This window comes from Harpia harpyja, chromosome 17 (genome assembly GCF_026419915.1).
Source record: "Harpia harpyja isolate bHarHar1 chromosome 17, bHarHar1 primary haplotype, whole genome shotgun sequence".
In the NCBI taxonomy this organism is placed as follows: Eukaryota; Metazoa; Chordata; class Aves; order Accipitriformes; family Accipitridae; genus Harpia; species Harpia harpyja.
In genome coordinates, this window is record NC_068956.1 from 377,168 (window position 1) to 393,848 (window position 16,681).

The 16,681-nt window shown below is 46.6% G+C and overlaps 3 protein-coding genes across 3 annotated transcripts; 1 reads left to right on the top strand and 2 right to left on the bottom strand.

Annotated features, from left to right (window-relative positions):
- Window positions 1-1,161: 1,161 nt before the first annotated feature.
- LOC128153559 (olfactory receptor 51Q1-like) lies at window positions 1,162-2,796 on the bottom strand. The gene is given in 5 exon segments (XM_052813000.1): window positions 1,162-1,606; window positions 1,608-1,756; window positions 1,759-1,798; window positions 2,106-2,224; window positions 2,773-2,796. Coding segments are annotated over 5 exon segments (777 nt in total).
- A 1,138-nt stretch (window positions 2,797-3,934) lies between these two features.
- Window positions 3,935-6,475, bottom strand: LOC128153427 (folate receptor alpha-like). The gene is made up of 4 exons (XM_052812803.1): window positions 6,262-6,475; window positions 5,410-5,598; window positions 4,898-5,033; window positions 3,935-4,625 (listed from the first exon to the last, which is right to left on the bottom strand). The coding sequence occupies exons 1-4, from the start codon at window positions 6,397-6,399 to the stop codon at window positions 4,255-4,257; spliced, it is 834 nt and encodes a 277-aa protein (XP_052668763.1). The 5' UTR covers window positions 6,400-6,475; the 3' UTR covers window positions 3,935-4,254.
- A 5,951-nt stretch (window positions 6,476-12,426) lies between these two features.
- LOC128153560 (olfactory receptor 51Q1-like) lies at window positions 12,427-15,254 on the top strand. The gene is given in 8 exon segments (XM_052813001.1): window positions 12,427-12,531; window positions 12,600-12,748; window positions 14,535-14,633; window positions 14,635-14,918; window positions 14,921-14,987; window positions 14,989-15,068; window positions 15,071-15,184; window positions 15,187-15,254. Coding segments are annotated over 8 exon segments (966 nt in total).
- Window positions 15,255-16,681: the final 1,427 nt, after the last annotated feature.

The window sequence follows — 16,681 nt, forward strand, 5'->3', positions numbered from 1 at the left end:
AGTCTGGGCTCCTCATGGCCTAGATCAAGGCACTGGATAGTGCAGGCAGTTTACCTTACCCTGTGTAAGAAATCATGGTCCTGAAGAGCTGTGTGGAAAAGAGGAGATTCCCAGCCTCAAGATGCAGCAGCAGCAACAAAGGGTCATGACTGGAGCATGAAGTTTAACAGATTGACCCTCAAATTGCAGAACTAATTTTTAGTGGTTTCAGGAGGACACTTACAGGGTCCCTGTCTGAATAGCAGGGTGACTTCCCTGTAAGTGGAGACATTTTGGTCAGGACTGGAAATCTGTCTCCAAGATCAGATCCCCCTCCAGGAAAATGAGGGGACACACAGAAAGCTTGACTTGTCAACACCCCACAGCCTTGACTATGGTCATGCAGAGCAGGCAGGTTCCTGAAGCCCCTGCAGATGTACATTCTCCACCTTTCTGACGATGGAAACACTACCACCGATAACAGGAATCAGTAAAAGCATCCAAAGTGGGGAGAAGCTCCTTCAGGAGTTTGCTCACACAGCCTGTCTATGGTGAGGAGAATGCCAAAAGACAGAGCAGCAGGATCCAGCATAAAGGTGTGGTAGGAAGAGCTCCTACTTCTAGCCTGATGCTAGGAACAGAGGGTGGTTTTGCTATTCATAAAATTCTCTTCAGTTCTTTCCATTTCTGGACTTCAAGATATTTTCTTTGAAAACAGTATCATTGAAATAATGAGTGAACAGTGATATTTAGCATGCTAGGATTAGTGCACAAATGATTGCAGGGTCATAAAGTCTATCACAAGAAACAATCAAATACAGAGAATAGCACAGGTGAAACATTTGACCTTTTAGCTCAGCTCAAGGCTGAGCAGATGAACTTAGACAGTGATAAGAGATGGACAGTTGATCTAATCAGCCTCTTCTCTGCAAGGCTGCCTTTTTCTAGAATATGTTCATAAAACAAAACCTTTCTATAGTACACAATGAATGATCCCAGCTCAAGTAATTACATTGAGTTATTGACTCTGCTCATCAGACACAACAAATCACTATAGCCCAAAAGATACCACATGATAACTGAAGTTCCCATCCAAATTATCCCCAAGGCAAGGAAATGCTAAAGCAATGACACAGATGAGCTGCCTCTAGCCTGCAGTCATCCCATTCCTCAACACCACCCTCAGTCAGATGCTGCTGTCTCAGGCAGAGCTGCCTCTGAGAGGCAGATCCTGTCAATCTGTTTAGTGTTTATGCTATAGATGATGGGGTTTAGCACAGGGAGGACCAGCAGGTAAACATTGTCCATGATGTGAATGAGAGGGGAAGCATGCTGGCCATACTGCTGAAACATGGACAAGACAACCAGGATCCAGGACAGGCAGTTGTTCAAAGCTTGAGATATTCCCTCTGGGATGTGAATGCTGAGAATGGCCTTAGCAATATATGGCATGAAAATAAGGATGAGGTCAAAAGTCAGAAAGAGAACACCTACAGCAAAACCATACCAGTTATTGAATATGATGTCTATACACACCAGCTCAATCAGGTCCCAATGCAGACAGTAATGGTAACCTTAATTCCAGAAGTGGAGGAATGCTTGAAGAGGCATCTGGACCAGCCCAGGATACCAGCCTGATCCTGCCTATCCTGGCACTGGTGAGCATGGAGGAGTATCTCAGCAGGTAAATGTCCACATAGTGATCAGAGGTCATGGCTGGAAGCACAGAGGACTCCATGAAGGAGAAGGAATGAATTAAAAAAAGATCGAGCAAACAAAGCATTTAAGACTAACCTGTCTGGCATCAAACCACAAAACACTCGTTACATATTAGAGACAAACCCAAATAGGTGATGACAGCACAGGTAGGAATTGATACAGGGGCTCCAGGGAGCTTAAGTCAGTCCTGGTGACAAACAGGTTGTGCAGTTCCCCCCAAGTGACAGAAGGTAAGCAGAAATAAATGGGATAAGCAGCAAGCTGCAACCACCTTCCATCCCAGCAATGCCGGTCAGGATTAACACTGACTGATTGCAAGCCACTGCTGTTCCATAATGTCACACTAACAAGGATGCTCTGCAGTGCATCACTACAGGGTGTTTTAAATTAAGATAACCTCTCTCTACCTGACAGAAAGAATTTGATGGTGTAGCCTAGCCTGGGAAGCAAGAACAATTATGCTGGTGTTCACAGTCTTAGCAACATGATCCTCTTCCAGCAATGAATCAAAGGACAGAAAGACGAACTAATTGTAGGTGCAGACCAGTTTGCCCAGATCTCATGCAGTAGCTTGCAATAGGCAAAGTTATCCTACCATTGCCAAGCATGGGAACAGTACCAACAGGACCAGTGAAGTGTCCAGGGAGCAAGTCTCTACAACTAGAAGTTTCTCATAAAGATGAGATGCTGGCTGCAGTATCACTTCCAGCTAATGCCAAAGCAACTTCCAAAGGATAAAACTATGAGTGGTTGGAAACAGTGAGGTCAGATCTCACTCCAGGGACAGACCTGCAGGCAGGGTTTTCACATTGGTGTGGGATAGGAAGACTTTACACCCGCCCTGAAGGGGATCCCAATATGCTTCTAAAAGACAAGTACCTGAGCATTATTTAGGTGCAGTGGCAGAGCTGACCAGAACCTGCCTAGACAACAAGTCCATAGCCAGTGGGAGCTGCCTGAATGGGATTTTCCTTAAACTCAAGCAGCCTTGCCTTTAGAGTTCTTATTTTTGTCCTTTATGGAGATCACCATCACAGGAATCAGCTCCAGGTGTTTCCTCTTCCCTGTCCCTACCTGGATCAGGCCCAGCAAACCCATACCCCACACATGGGCTAAAGACTTTTTTTTACTTTAAGCCAGGGTCAGTCCTAGGATAGCTTCAGCTTTTGCAGACAACACATTGAAGTTAGAGAGGGAAAGAAAAAAAGTGCTTCTGTGTTTCATATAAAAGCAAGGAACCAGCTACAATAGAGGCTGTATCATTAGGAGCATTTTAAAAATTCAATAAACCAGAAAAACTTCTTGGAATAGCTGCTTTGATCTAAAGACTCCTTTAAGTATTTGAAATACTATAAAGCTCTGCAGACTGGACAGCTGCAGACTTTGCCTAACCTGAGCAGCCCTGTGCATTTCACCCTTGGTCTCCCCTTTGCCATTCCTTTACAAAAGTTGCTAAAGTTTTGTTAGAGGCTTGTTTTCACTTCTGAGGAAGGAAACAGAGTAAGCACAGCAGTCAGCCTTTGCACAGCTACTTATGACATCTGCAAGTCCCATGCAGAGGGCTGTGAACCATTGCCCCCAGGGGAAGAGAAAGTTTTGAAGAAACACAGATATACACCCAAAACCAGGTCATAGGCAGGAGGAGGAAAGATGCACCAGTCAACCTGAACTGCACAGCTGTAGCAAAGGAGAGGGAGCTTTCCACATACGATCTCTGGACAGCTGCAGGACAAGGACAGTTCTGCCAAGATGCTCCTCAGAGGCACTTGCTCAGCTGGAAAAGCAGGTGCCACTTGCACCAGGCTGCAGCAGCAATTTGCATTTAGGTCCAGCAATCCATGCACAGAAGGTCAGACTGCTCCTGCACCCAGCTTTGAGAGGGCTGGCTCAGAGGGAAGAGGAAGAAGCACAGAAAAGTGGCTGTGACAAGGAAGGAGACATTACAGGTGCTTCTCAAGGCTAGCTGTGGTCTGCTGCAGCAGTCCCAGTGTGGACACACAGGCAACTCTGCACCTCCTCCAGCAGGATGGAGCAGAGCACAGCAGCTAAGGATCCCTCTGGACCCAGAAGGCTACACCTTTCCTACCCCCCAGGCAGAGTCCCACAGGTACAGATCCCCACACTCACCACCACCAGGTCCAGCAGTCTTGTTCGCCCCCCAGAGCACTTCTACCTCCTCGACAGTAATTAACTTCAGTACAGCAAGGCTGATTCAGAGGAGTATTTTATTGTCATCCCCACCTTCCATGGAGTCAGAGCAGTCTGAAAGACTAGAGCTTAGCCAAGGACCTTGAACAAGTACTGCCAACCCAGCACACAGCCAGATGTGAAGGAGCTCCTACATCAGAGGAAAGACACACGGTATTGGCCTTTCTAGGATGGCAAGGAAATAACTGCCTTTGTCAGCAGGTGAAAGTAGAGGCAGGTATCAAGGTCCAACAACATAACTCATACAGAACACTTTCTGGGGTGCTTGACCAGCTTAAACAGACAGACCCAAGTTACCTACGCTAGCTCCTCTTGTAGGGCAACTGGAGCAGTCCAAGCCATGTCCCTTCAGGGAGCAATCACATAGACCCCCATCCATTGCGATCCACAGCCCCCAGCTCCCTCAGGGACCACCACAAGGGCCAGAGGCAGCAGGACCAGGGCAGGCCACAGCAGAACACCCACAGCTTCATTGGTCTCAGGAGTTGCATTCTCCATCTGAGCAGAGGATCTCTTTTTCCAAGCATAGTACTTCGCCACAGCCACGTTGGGGTTTCCCTGGGCAGGGTTAAACCACATCTGGATGCAGCGTCCACTGCCCCGGTGCTCTGTGGTGTATTTGTAGGAGTTGGACCAGATTTTCTCACACAGGTCTTTTGGTCGGGGGAAGACGTGGCTGAAGGGTCTGCACATGGAGCCCCAAGGACAGCGGTTCGTTCCTGAAGACAGACAGCACCACAAAAGAAAACATGAGCTAGCACACTTCACTCATGTCCTTTCACCTGGGAGGAGCAGCTGTGGCAACCTGCCCACAGCCCATCACTGCATCTTAGCAGATGGATGGTGGCTTGGCCACCTTCTAATCAGCAACCCCACAGACAGGCAAGAACAATTAGGGGTCTTGGCTCCAGCCACCAGGCAGGCAGCAGTGACACTGCCAGGGGCTTGCCTGCAGGGGTGAGGAAAGGCTTGCTCCACACAGCCCACCAACCTGTTGCCCAGTTCCAGCCCTTGTGCCAGTTCTCTTTGCACGTGACATAGTCCTTGCAATCCTCCCACCACTCATCGCAGTCCTCTTTGCAGAGTGGCACATGAAGAATCCTCTCCCGACGCCAGCTGCTGTCAGCCTGCAAGGGAACAGGACCGTGCACACTGGTGGTGGCCCTTGAAAGCTAAGTGGCAGGATCTGCCAGATCCCAGAGTCCCCCCCCAGCCCCTTTCAGCGGGCTCCAGCCCAATTAGCTCAAGCTAATCTTGGAAGAGTTTCAGCCCCAGCAAAGACATGCCTGGACAACAAGCAGCTCTTCCATCAGCCTGTCTGACTACCTAAACAGAGGCTAGCAAAGTCCTCTGAATCTTTCCACCCAGCAGGAAAGTTTGCAGCATCCCTGGAAAGCACACTTCCATACATGCCAGGGGTATACCATATGGGGGACCAGCATATAACATATCATGTGGCCAGCACAAGCCCTGTTGTCTTAATCACAGCAGATCTGATCCTACCTGGTCAATCCAGGGCCCCAGGTTGGGTGAGCACTCATACAAGCATGTGTCCTGAATGAAGTGGTGCTTGCACTTGGGTGGCATCAGCCCACAATGGTTCCAGTTGAAGTTGTACAGGTTGGATTGGTCCTTGTGGGCTTCCAAACTGGTGTTGGCTGTGCAGCAGGCATTGTCCTTCCAGGGAGCACACTGCAACAGAGCAAGAGACAGGCTGGTCAGGGATGACAGGCAGCAGCTCGAGGGAGTCAGAGGATGCTGCAGGTGCTGTCTCCCTGCATAGCCTACACCAAGAACCCTTCAGCAGCAAGAACCTCTCCTCCAGCAAACCCTCGGGTACTTTGGACTGAAGAGTTCAGGGCTGCAGCAAGATGGGAGTTGGAAGAAGAGCAGGAGGAGGACTCTGTCAGATGCTTACCAGGAATTAGTGCCAACCTTAGGAATATGAACAAACTCCCTTCTTTTGTACCCTGACTTGCTCTTAGCCCCATCCCCACCAAGGACCTAGGGTCAATTAGCAAGAAGAGGCTCTAACACTGGGAGAAGGAGCAGAAAACAGTGTTTTTTCTTGACATCCTTTACCTTGTTCTGATCTGGGGTAACTAAGCTTTGGGAAGAGGAAGCCTCCTGGTGAAAGAGGGGTGACACAGCTGACAGAAATCCTCACACCACCACATCTTCCCTAGCCATTCACTAGCTAGAAGAAAACATCAAATAGACAGACCTCATACTCAGCACAGGCTTTCTTCCTCAGGCAAGTGGTTGCTAAGCCCAAAGAACAAACCAGCTTGTATTACCTGGGGAGGGAGTTACAGGGGACCCTGACAATCCCACCTAACCCATCAGCAGTCATACCTGGTCATGCAGCATGTCCTCTGGGCCAGGCTTGGTTTTGTGGTGTTTGGCATCCATACAGATGTTCAGCAATGGGTCCTTCACAGGCATCACTGCGCAGGCAGCCAACAGCACAAGCAGTACCTGCCCCACTGCCATCCCCACAGCCAGCCCAGTCAGATCAGGGACCTGGGAGGTGACGTTGCTGTACAGAAAGGGGACAGGACAGGAAGGGTTTTGCCACAAGTGTCAGTAAACAAGGTGCTGTGGGGGCCAGGCACTCCTGAGGACACGCAAGCAGATTATCAGCAACTCGCAGCACCAAGGACGCAAGTGCAGCCCCAACAAGCACGGCTGCAAGGTCAGCTACACGATGTGCTCTGGACAACACCGCAGAGATAAACAGCCTATTTAGTGCCTGGGCTGTTCAACAGTTAACCTCAAACATCCCTGATTGGAAAGGGGATGCTGTGTGAGACCCATTCAAATTAAGGTCCTTTTGCATTAAGCCACCCTACTCTTTCAGTGCAGAGCTTTCAGCTCCCAAACCTTCTGCAGCTAGACATTGCTAGTTAAGGGATCTCTTTAGCTAGTAGTTCAGAGAAGGTACTTAAATGCACTAGCACACTAACATGTTGGGCAGACCATGAACTGCAGGAGGCCCACCTTGCTTTCAGGAGCATGTTAAGAGAGGAAGGCATTTTCTTTGGTTTATCTGCATCTGGGCCTTTGAAGACCCACACCTGAGGTGACCTGACATGAGCAATAAAAGACATGTCACACAATCATGCTTTAGTCTCTTCTGCCCACCTGGGGGCTGATAGGACTTTTATAGTAATTTACTAGAAAAAAAAAAGCCCTCAAACAAACAAGAAAACCCCCAAACCCAAACAATAAACACACCACAGTACTCCCTCACATTCCTTATCAATACAGCATAAGGGTCTAAAATAATAGCCTTTTAAGAAGCACTTTGCAAAACAGAGGAGCAAGACAAACCATTTACAGCATTAAAATAGCATAAAACAACAGAAAAGACAGTAATTACAGACCCAAGGAAGCAGACACATAAATCTAAGGACTAGGAAGTAGCTAACTTGTATCATAACTATATATATATAACCAACAAAAAAAACTAAAAAGAAAAACCAGATCAACCTTACCAGCCTAGACAGCCTCTAAACCCTCTGCAACACCCTAAAAATACTCAGCACAGGAACCTCCTGGGGTCAGCTTTAATAGGACTGCCTTCTAACACAGGTGCTGGCACTTGACAGTACCCTCCTAATATGTTTAACGAGGTGTAACTTCTGCCAGCATTTACTACCTTAGAAGCAGCTGTTTTGGTGACAACCAGCTTGTCCAGCCTCTTTCACAAGCACCACCCTCTTGCCTGGGAAACAATCTAGTGGGTTTTTTTCGAAAGGCAGGTCTCTTACCAGCCCTGGCCATTCTTAACAAGCCCTTTTTCCTCTGCTCGCCAGGCAGTTTTGATGTGCACCATTGCATGAGACAAAAAAGCCAAGGAGGGCCAGATCCAGGATTCTGCAATGCACCAAGAAGAAATACAAAAGGGCTAAGGCTCATCACGAAAAAAAATGGCATGCAGGAATAAGTGCTATCGTCTCAGAAGTAAGAATAATAACTCCCAACACAAAAAATAAATGCTAGCTGATGAGGGGTGCGAGGGACTGAAGGAGTTAATGTCTCAAACATTGTGGTGGGGCAAGTTCTGCTTAACAACCCACTCTGCATAACAAGGAACCCTGCCTAGCAAGGCACCCCAGGTGAAAGCAACCCATCAGCAACAGGCGGGGGAGGCCGCGCAGGGGGGAGCACAGCTCCCTGCTCTGGTGTGCTGGACTGATGTGCTGAGCAGGGCAGCTCACCATGCATGGCCAAAGATCAAACTGGTCACCTCTGCAGGGCAGGGGAAGTTACTCCCCAAACGACCCCCAAGCCCAAACCGCTCAGGACACCTAATTAGCCTAATGAGTCCGAGTGCCCGCCCGAAGGAGGGGGCAAGGATGATAAAAGGGCACGAACTGAAGCCTCACGTGTGCAAGCCCACTGGAACGGGATCCCTCGGCTGACTGGACTAACGCTGGACCCAGGACTGGTGAAATCTTTTTTTTTTTCCCCCTCTCTTTACTTTTTCGTAATGCCTACACCTCGTCCCTTTAGATATAGACCGTTGACCAAGTCTGAGACTGGGAGCGGACCCAGCCGCCCCTGGGCTCCTCTGTGAGAAGGAGTCTAGAAAGCGAGGGGGGCTGCTCTGAACCTCCTGACCCAACGGGAGGGCTCACCTTATTGTCTTCCCTGAACCGACCCAAAAGTAAGCAAGGCCTGTAGTACAGGTTTGGTGATGTATGGTTAGCACGTTACACAGTTTACTGGTATAGTTTTGTGCCAATTTTTGTGGTGAGCATACCGATTTTTGTGGTGAGTATGCCAGTTGTTGTGAGCAAATAAAAGTTGAGTTTTGTGAGTTAAAGGATCCCTGGTGTCCTTTCACCTTAATCCTGACCTGGGAATCAGCAAACCTGAGTCATCGTCCTGAGAAACTGGGGTGTGACAAGGGGAAACAGGGCACCTTGGTGCAAAAAACCTGAGAACAATAATTGAAGCTAAAAGCTAGGATTTGCTCACAAGACCTCCTGGAAATCCCTCACCCTCAGCAAAGGGGCAGAGTCTTCCTCCTGGAACAGCATAGGCTTTGGGGCTCTTCTGCTCTTTCCTTCAATCACAGCACTGATGTTTTGGTGATGAACCCACTTGCCTAAGGAGCTCATCTTCCTAAATTTGATGCATGAACACATGAGGCTCTAGGAGACCCTGCTTTAGCAATTTCCACGGTCTAATGACATGCTGCATGAATAATGACCTCTGTGTGTTTGTTCTGAACCAGTTGTGTGCTGTTTTAATTTCTTATGCTTCTAGCTCTTGTGCTGGAAGTGACAGTGAGCAGATCTTCCCCTACTCATCTGTGAGCCTTTGCCACCTCTGTCATATCTCCCCTCCATTGCCTCCTTCCAACTGAAAGCCATGGTCTGCTCGCTCATTTCCCGTGACAAGCATTTTGCTCCCCGAGGCACCAGGACTGTGGCAGTATTTCGGGTGCACAACGCTGTCCTGGCCTTGTTTTCTGGTCTTTGCCTAGGAATTTCTAATATCTAGTTTGGTTTTGGAACTGCTGATCACTGAACTGTGTTGTTGTAACACTATCGTAACTGTGACAGCTTGTTCCTGAGAGATAATTGTTAGCCGCCAGCCTGTCATTTTCTATCTGAAGTGTTCAATTTTTTCCCAAGTGCATCACTGTATGTTTATCTCAACTGCTTTTTTTTTTAATCTGTTGTTTTATTGTTCAGTGACTCATTCTTCTCAGGGTCTTCTGCAGATTTTCGCAGCTGGTCCTCCTGTTCCTGGAGTAATTTAATATGATCAGAAACTTGGTTGCCTTGCTGTTTTCCCCTCCCTTTCCCAGACAAAATTTGTTGAAAAGCAGAAATCCCAGTACAGATTCCTGTAGGGGTTCACTGTAAAGGATAGCCATGCACCTTTAGTTTATGATTCAGTTATTGAGTGGTGTGTGGAACTTTACTCTCATTTCATGGCTGCTTATTTGATGACCTTTGGTGGGGACCTTGCTCTGAGCCCTTGGGAATCCAGGTGGACTCTTATCACCTGGATCTGCCCCAGCCAGAATCCTTTCCAGCCCTTGGAAGACATGCAATATGTTAGGGAGTCTTGTCTGTATGTTAGAAGAGCTGTACTGACCCTTTCCCCATATGCCATACTTATCTATGTGCCTATGGATTCAGCTCTTTATTACGTTTTCTGCAACCTTTTCCCACGCAGATACTGTGTTTGTGGCTGTGCAGATCCCTCCATCTCTGCAGAAAGCCATTTAAGGTGTCCCATGTGAATGGGTAGACCTTGTCCTTGCAGGGGTTACCTGTACACATGACAGTGCAGAAAATGGGGAAACTCTCTCCCTCTCACTGTAGTGCTGCCCATATCCTCATACTTAATGGGATGGGTGGGTGGCTGGGTGCATCTACATTTGCTCCATCCAGCTGATTTGCCTCGTGCAGCCCATCTCCAGGGTGTGGGATGGAGTTGCTTTGGATGCTTCTTCCCTGGGGTCAGATTTGGGTGAGCAGCTGCTGGGTAACTGCTTTAGGGTCTGCTGAGTGCCTCTTGGCACCCCAGGGTCTGCATTACCCAGGAGCTCAATGCACTTGCCTACGCATTGTTGCTTAGTGCCACTGGAGATCACAGATCTCATTGGAGATGCTTGATGGTGTCCCACGTGGCTTCCCACTGCTGCAAAGGGTCGTGTGTGTTATGATCAGAATCTCATTTATGGGCAAGAAGCAAATGCACTTTATGTATAAAGCCAAGAATTCATTGTTAGTGTCATTGAAAACAGGCTAATAAATGAATAATTGTTAGTCCAGATCCAGTTATTACAGAAAAAAGAAAAATTAATATTTCTCTATGGAAGTAGTAGTGTAGTAGTAATAATAATTATAAAAAAAATTAAGATTGTTATACATACACTTCCCAATTTCTGCCTTTTCCCTGGGGTTGTGCTCACCTTGAAACTGTTCTTCTGGGTCCTACGGTTGGTGACTTCAGTGTGGTGGTGGTGGTGGATGTTACATCAAGTTATCAAAATCTGGAGCCCTTTACAGGGAATATGGTATTGATGTTCATGGCTTCTTCCTCACTTTAGGTCCACTTTGTGTCTTTTTTTGTTTGGTAACATGTTTTTACACCTTTCTTTCTCTTCATTGGTCTCCAAGTCCATGATACATGCAGATTTCCTAAATATGGTGCATTTTATGCAGTAGATACTTGTTATTTGTTCTCTTTGTCACCTCAAAACCATTTTTGTCCAGCTCTGAGCTTGCATTTCTTTAACTGACCATTCCTGAATTGTTTATAGCCATGAGGTCCCCAGCACCAGCCTGTGCCCCACTCTTATCACCTCATGCCTGCACTCCTCTGCCACATCCTGTGTTTCCACTTCTCAAGGCCCCTGCCATCCTGCCAGATATGTATTTCTCAGCACTACACCATTATGTTGAAGTTATAAAAGTGTCCTTCAGCACAGAATAGCTACTTTTTGCTACTGTCTGCATAAAACTGAAACTATGGTTGTATTATACAATGGTAAGCAAAAGCCATAGCCCTAGTCAGAATAAAAATTGCCATTAGTGCTAGTTCTGGTAAAAAATAGTTCCAGACAGGTCAGGACAGGTTCAAAGAGAGCAAACCTGGTATGCCTCGTTCCTGAGACCTTGCAAACTCAGTACAAAGCCTGTCGCCAGCAGTGGCCGTGCTGTGGTACTGGGCTATGGAGTCTCTATTTTGACTCTTCTGCAGTACATTTGTGTTAGCATGATGATGTTATCTGGATGTGCACTGAGGAATGGCAGGGGTTGTTCTGTGTCTTGGCTCAGTGTAATGTACAAACCAACCGTGGAGCAAGCTTTCTTGCTGCACAGGAATATGTTATGCTGAGGTGAGATTAAATTGGACAAGTGAGTTTTTAGTCCCCCAAGATCATCCCTGAACACCAGCAATGAAGTATATAACTCCTCATTTTTTCTCTGTGTATCTCTGTTCTTACACTGCTCTCACCTCTGCTGCATTTTCTCTGCTCAGAGGCAGCTTTCACCCCCAAGGCCTCGTGTACTGCTGTATTTGAGCCATGGCAGGTCAGCACTTCCCGTCCAACTGAAATACTTTTATTCCATTCCATTATTGTATTACTAGTGATAGTAGAGGTCCCTGACTACTCACTAGAATACATGTTTATGGACCCATTACTCATTAATTTGTATAGTCACATTTTAAATTCCCTGATGCAGTCCTCCTTTGTAACTGTCTGTGAAAACAAGTTCCAGAAACTGCTCTGTAAAGTATTTTTCTCTGTGTCAAACTCTTTTCCTACTAGTTTCAAGTAGTTTTAGTATCGGTGAGTGACTGCTGGGCATTCAGCCCAATATTTCATAGTCTTATACATCTACCAAGGCCAGACTGGCAGCAGTCTTTCACTGCCATGTCTGCAGAAAAAGTGACCTCCTGCCAGACAAAATGCTGAGGTAATACCTGTGCTAAAGCTACTTTATGCATGATTACACAGTATTGCAATTATTAGACTATGCAAGCATGGAGATAGATGAAAACTTCTTGGACGCCCTTCCACAGGAGCAGCAACATGTGTTTATCTCATCTCCACCAACATCAGTGCTGTCCTGTGGGTCAGGATCCAAGGTGAGGGGGGCATTTGTGCTGCTGATGGTCCCTCGGGTCTCGGCTGACGGACTCGTTGCCTTGAACAGCTAGTGGAAAAATGGGTGATTTTGATCAAGAAAGGGAAGCATATGGTCAGAAAGAAGCTGGAGCTAGTGTCCCAACCACAGGAGAAATACACCTGCAGTCAGCCAAAGTATTTGAAGGGTTCTCCTGGTATCTGCTCTGCCTTGAGCAGGTGTGATAGCTCGCATGCTATTTTCACTTGCTGTTATGGTCTGTTTCTATTTGGAAGTAAATAATTGAGGGAATGGGGAAGAAACCAACCAGCTGAAGTCCGAAGTGCCTGCCCCTGCCATGCCATGTGCCCAGTATCACTGGTAAGTGAGCCAGAGCAGGGGACATCCCAGTTACCTGTGCCTCTTTTGAGATGAAAGAACCTGAGGCGCACAAGGTCTGAGTGAACATCAGGTTTGTGCAGCAGAATAAGGGCTGTTCCCTGTTCTTGATTCCTCTCCTAACCACTATTAGCATTCAGTTTCGGTTTTTTTCTTTTAAATCCCTCTGAGTGCTAACCATGGAGCTGCTGAGCAGGGATTGAAACAAAAGGTTCAACTTGCAAACCCTGGCCCTGCTTTGCAGTCTCCTGTTGTGCTCCACAGCATTTCACATGCACTGAGAGACAGCACTCAGACTTCAACTCAGGTAAGAGACCCTGGGCTGAAGCCTTGTGTTAGTACATTGGTAACAGGCAGCGGATGATGCAAAATCATGACTAAAAATGTGCTCCTGGTTTTAATTGAGCTACCAAACCTTTCTGCCTTCAGCAGCTAAAACTTCTTGTGTCTCCCCTGCTACCTCAAAGCATGCTGTGTTTTCAGAAACCTGCTTCCCAACTACAATGGCAAATCCTCTCATCAGTTTTACCTGCCCAGCATAAAATCAGAACCTCATGTCTAGTATGAATTATTCAGATTTATATTGTGATGTCTCATTATGCTTTACTGCTCTTTGAAAGATATTCAGATTAGAAGTCCTGTGCACCTTCTGGGTGCTTAGGAAATTCTCCATGGATAAAACAAACATGGAGCATTTCTGTGCTGTCCCAGTGTGGATGCACTATATATTTATAAAAGCAATACAGCTCTCCTGTCAGCTGTTTCTCCAAGAGTCTGTTGTAAAGTATGGGCAATCCATGTAAAGACTTGGAGGATATTCCCTGGCTGTGTTTAGGTAAGGGAGGGGTGGGTGATACATCAGTACCTGGAGATGTTGTTCCTCAGCTGAGTTGGACTCCTTGAAACCAAGGCATCGGAGCCTGTGTTGTGTGGGAGGAGAGGAGAGCGGAGCCACAGCTGATGTGAAACTGCATCTCCAGCAGCAGGACTGGAAGCAGCCAGGGCAGAGTCTAGACAACTTGGCAGCACTGCCAAATTCATCATGTAAAGAGAGGCTCCTATTTATTTCTGGAGTAAGAACACGTATCAATGACACAAGGTCTCTCAACTCCATAAAGCAGAAGCCCTGAAATGCCACGGATGCACATGAAATTGGCACAAATGGCTTTGCTTCACCCAGTACATTTGATTAGTCATTATTTATCTGGGGAACAACTGCAAACTTTCCTCCCTTTTCCTTAGATTAATGATGTTTACAACAACAGTAACATTCCATGTTGATATCTATCACAGTAACAGGCAAATGAAGAAGTTACTGGGCTCGTAGGTATGTGGTATTTATTCTTGCCACAGCAAAGTGCAATGTTTACCTCTTTAATGGTATGTTTCTGTATCATCAAGCTCTCATTTAAATAAGAGCTTGTACTGCAGCACTCTGAAAGAGCCAGAGTGCCTAACATATATCTGTTTGCTTAGATTTGGCAGATTTATGATACTGGATCACATCTAGTTCATGCTTTTTTATTTGGTTCACTGGTTACAGGATTACCTTGCTTTTTTGTGCTTTAGCTCATCATGTCATCTTGCAGCAGAACCGATTTCTCTCATTCCTCTCATGCTGTTCAGCCCAACAGCCATCTGGGGGCTGGAGGTTTCCCATGTCTGGCTCTCCATCCCTTTTACTCACATCTACATTGCATCACTTGTCGGGAACTGCACAATCCTCTGTCATCGCGACTGATCTGAGCCCCCATGAGCTTGTATGCTGTTTCCTGTCCGTGCTGGCCATCACTGATTTGGGTTTGTCTCTCTCAAGTTTCAGAGCCTGTTTTGCTCAGCTTTACTTTAATTCCTTCTCCTTCATGGAGTCCTCTGTGCTTCTGGTCATGGCCTTTCATCACTGTGTGGCCATCTGCTACCTGCTGAGATACTCCTCCATCCTCACCAGTGCCAGGATAGGCAGGATTGGGCTGGCTGCTCTGCGCAGATGCCTCTTAGGAGGGCTGCCATCACCTGCTGTCTGATCAAGCGGATGTGCATTGCATTCAATAACTGGTATGGCTTTGCTGTAGCCATTCTTTCTGACATTCAACTTCATTCTTATCTTCATGTCATACACACTGATTGCTAGGGCCATTCTGGGCATCACATCCCAGAGGGAGCCTCTCGAGCTTTGAACAACTGCCTGTCCCGTATCCTGGCAGTCCTGATCCTGTACATCCCCATGCTTGGCTTGTCCATGGTTCACTGGTGTGGCCAGCATGCTTCCCCCTCTCTTTCATGTCCAATGTCTACCTGCTGGTTTTCCCCCTGCTGAACCCCAACAGCTACAGCATAAGAAACTAGAGAGATCCACAGGGGTGTGTCCTCAGGGTCCTCATGCCAAGGAGAGGTTTCTCTGGTGGGACGTGAGAGATGTCCCTGGCAGAGAACACTGCTCTGGGAAACACTCACTTAACATAATGATCTGGATGTCAGTTCCTCATTTGGAAGGTGCATTTGCTTTGTGTCATGTGGGGCATCTACTCAATTAAGGTATTAACAGTTATTATTGATACCCATACATTAAAACCAACTCATCAGAAATACCAGTGTGTGGAGTGGGTCACAGCTGCCACTTGGGCCTGTCCCCTGCCCCTGATGAGGGGCAACCAGGAGTTTTCTCCTTTCAGATTTTAGCTGACTGTTAGAGCATTTTATAGGCCACAGTTTTTTGTAGTTATCCCTGTCCTCTGACTCGTTCATGTTTTTCACCCTGAGTACCTGAATAATGCTCTGTTCCATCTAAAGGCTGCACAATCAATCACAAGCCAATTTCAGTGACAGTCCAATAGTTATGGCTGATTATTAGATATTTGTCTTGCTTTTTTACTGTACATGAAGCTTCATCTGTTCCAGGTGACTTTGATAAAAGGAGCAACATGAAAATGGAAATTTAAATAATCTCAACCCCCTGTGTTTTCCAGCTGCTTCTGTTCAGGAAATCCGTAATTTGCAACATAGCCTCTTGTTTGCCTGGTATCATACAGTGATACATACAGCTCCTGCAGCCTTTCATGATGATGCATGCTGTTTGTTGTTCTTTTTCTCCCCTATTTTCTTTTCTCCTGTCCTTAGATTTGAAGACCTTGGTAGCAGGGATTGTCTTTTCATTCTACACCTCTAATACTATATTAAAGATTCTGATCTGTGCTTCAGTGTATAGCAAAGGTACAGATAGTAAATACTACTGCTACCAATTACTTCTCTTCCTGGGCTACATGACTGAGATGCTAAAGAAAACAAAAATGCTAAATAACAACAAAAAAATATTATACCTTCAATTGCAAAATTTCAGATAAATATCAGTGCTGGACTTGTATGCTGCTTTGATGGCATGTCTAGATATTGATTTGTATGGATCAGCCATGTGTTATCCAATGAATGAAGTAATTATTCAATGTCTGTGGTTCAAAGACAGCTCTGTCACTTGAGAAAATCCACTCCGTAACTCTTTAGCCTGCTGGGAGGGCTGGAAAGAGAAACAAGTGTTAGAAACTCCTGAGAGCACTGGCAAGCAAAGAACTGGACACACCAAAAGGAAAGGTTTCTGCTCAGTAAGTGACATGTCCCCAATTAACAGTATATACTTAGGGTAAGAAAGAGCTCTTCCTGGGCTTGGGCTGGTAAGTAGGAATCTCTTTGGAGAGAATAGCGATGGGAAAAACAGGAAGCAAAAAGCTGAGGTGGTTGAGAAAGGGGGTGAAGACAACATGGAGAATGGTCATTGAGGC

Coding starts and splice junctions, on each gene's coding strand:
- LOC128153427 (XM_052812803.1), bottom strand. CDS start 6,399: ATGGCAGTGGGGCAGGTACTGCTTGTGCTGTTGGCTGCCTGCGCAGTG. Junction 5,599..6,261: donor AGGACATGCTGCATGACCAG/GTATGACTGCTG, acceptor GCTCTGTTGCAG/TGTGCTCCCTGGAAGGACAA. Junction 4,626..4,897: donor GGGCTGGAACTGGGCAACAG/GTTGGTGGGCTG, acceptor GTCTGTCTTCAG/GAACGAACCGCTGTCCTTGG.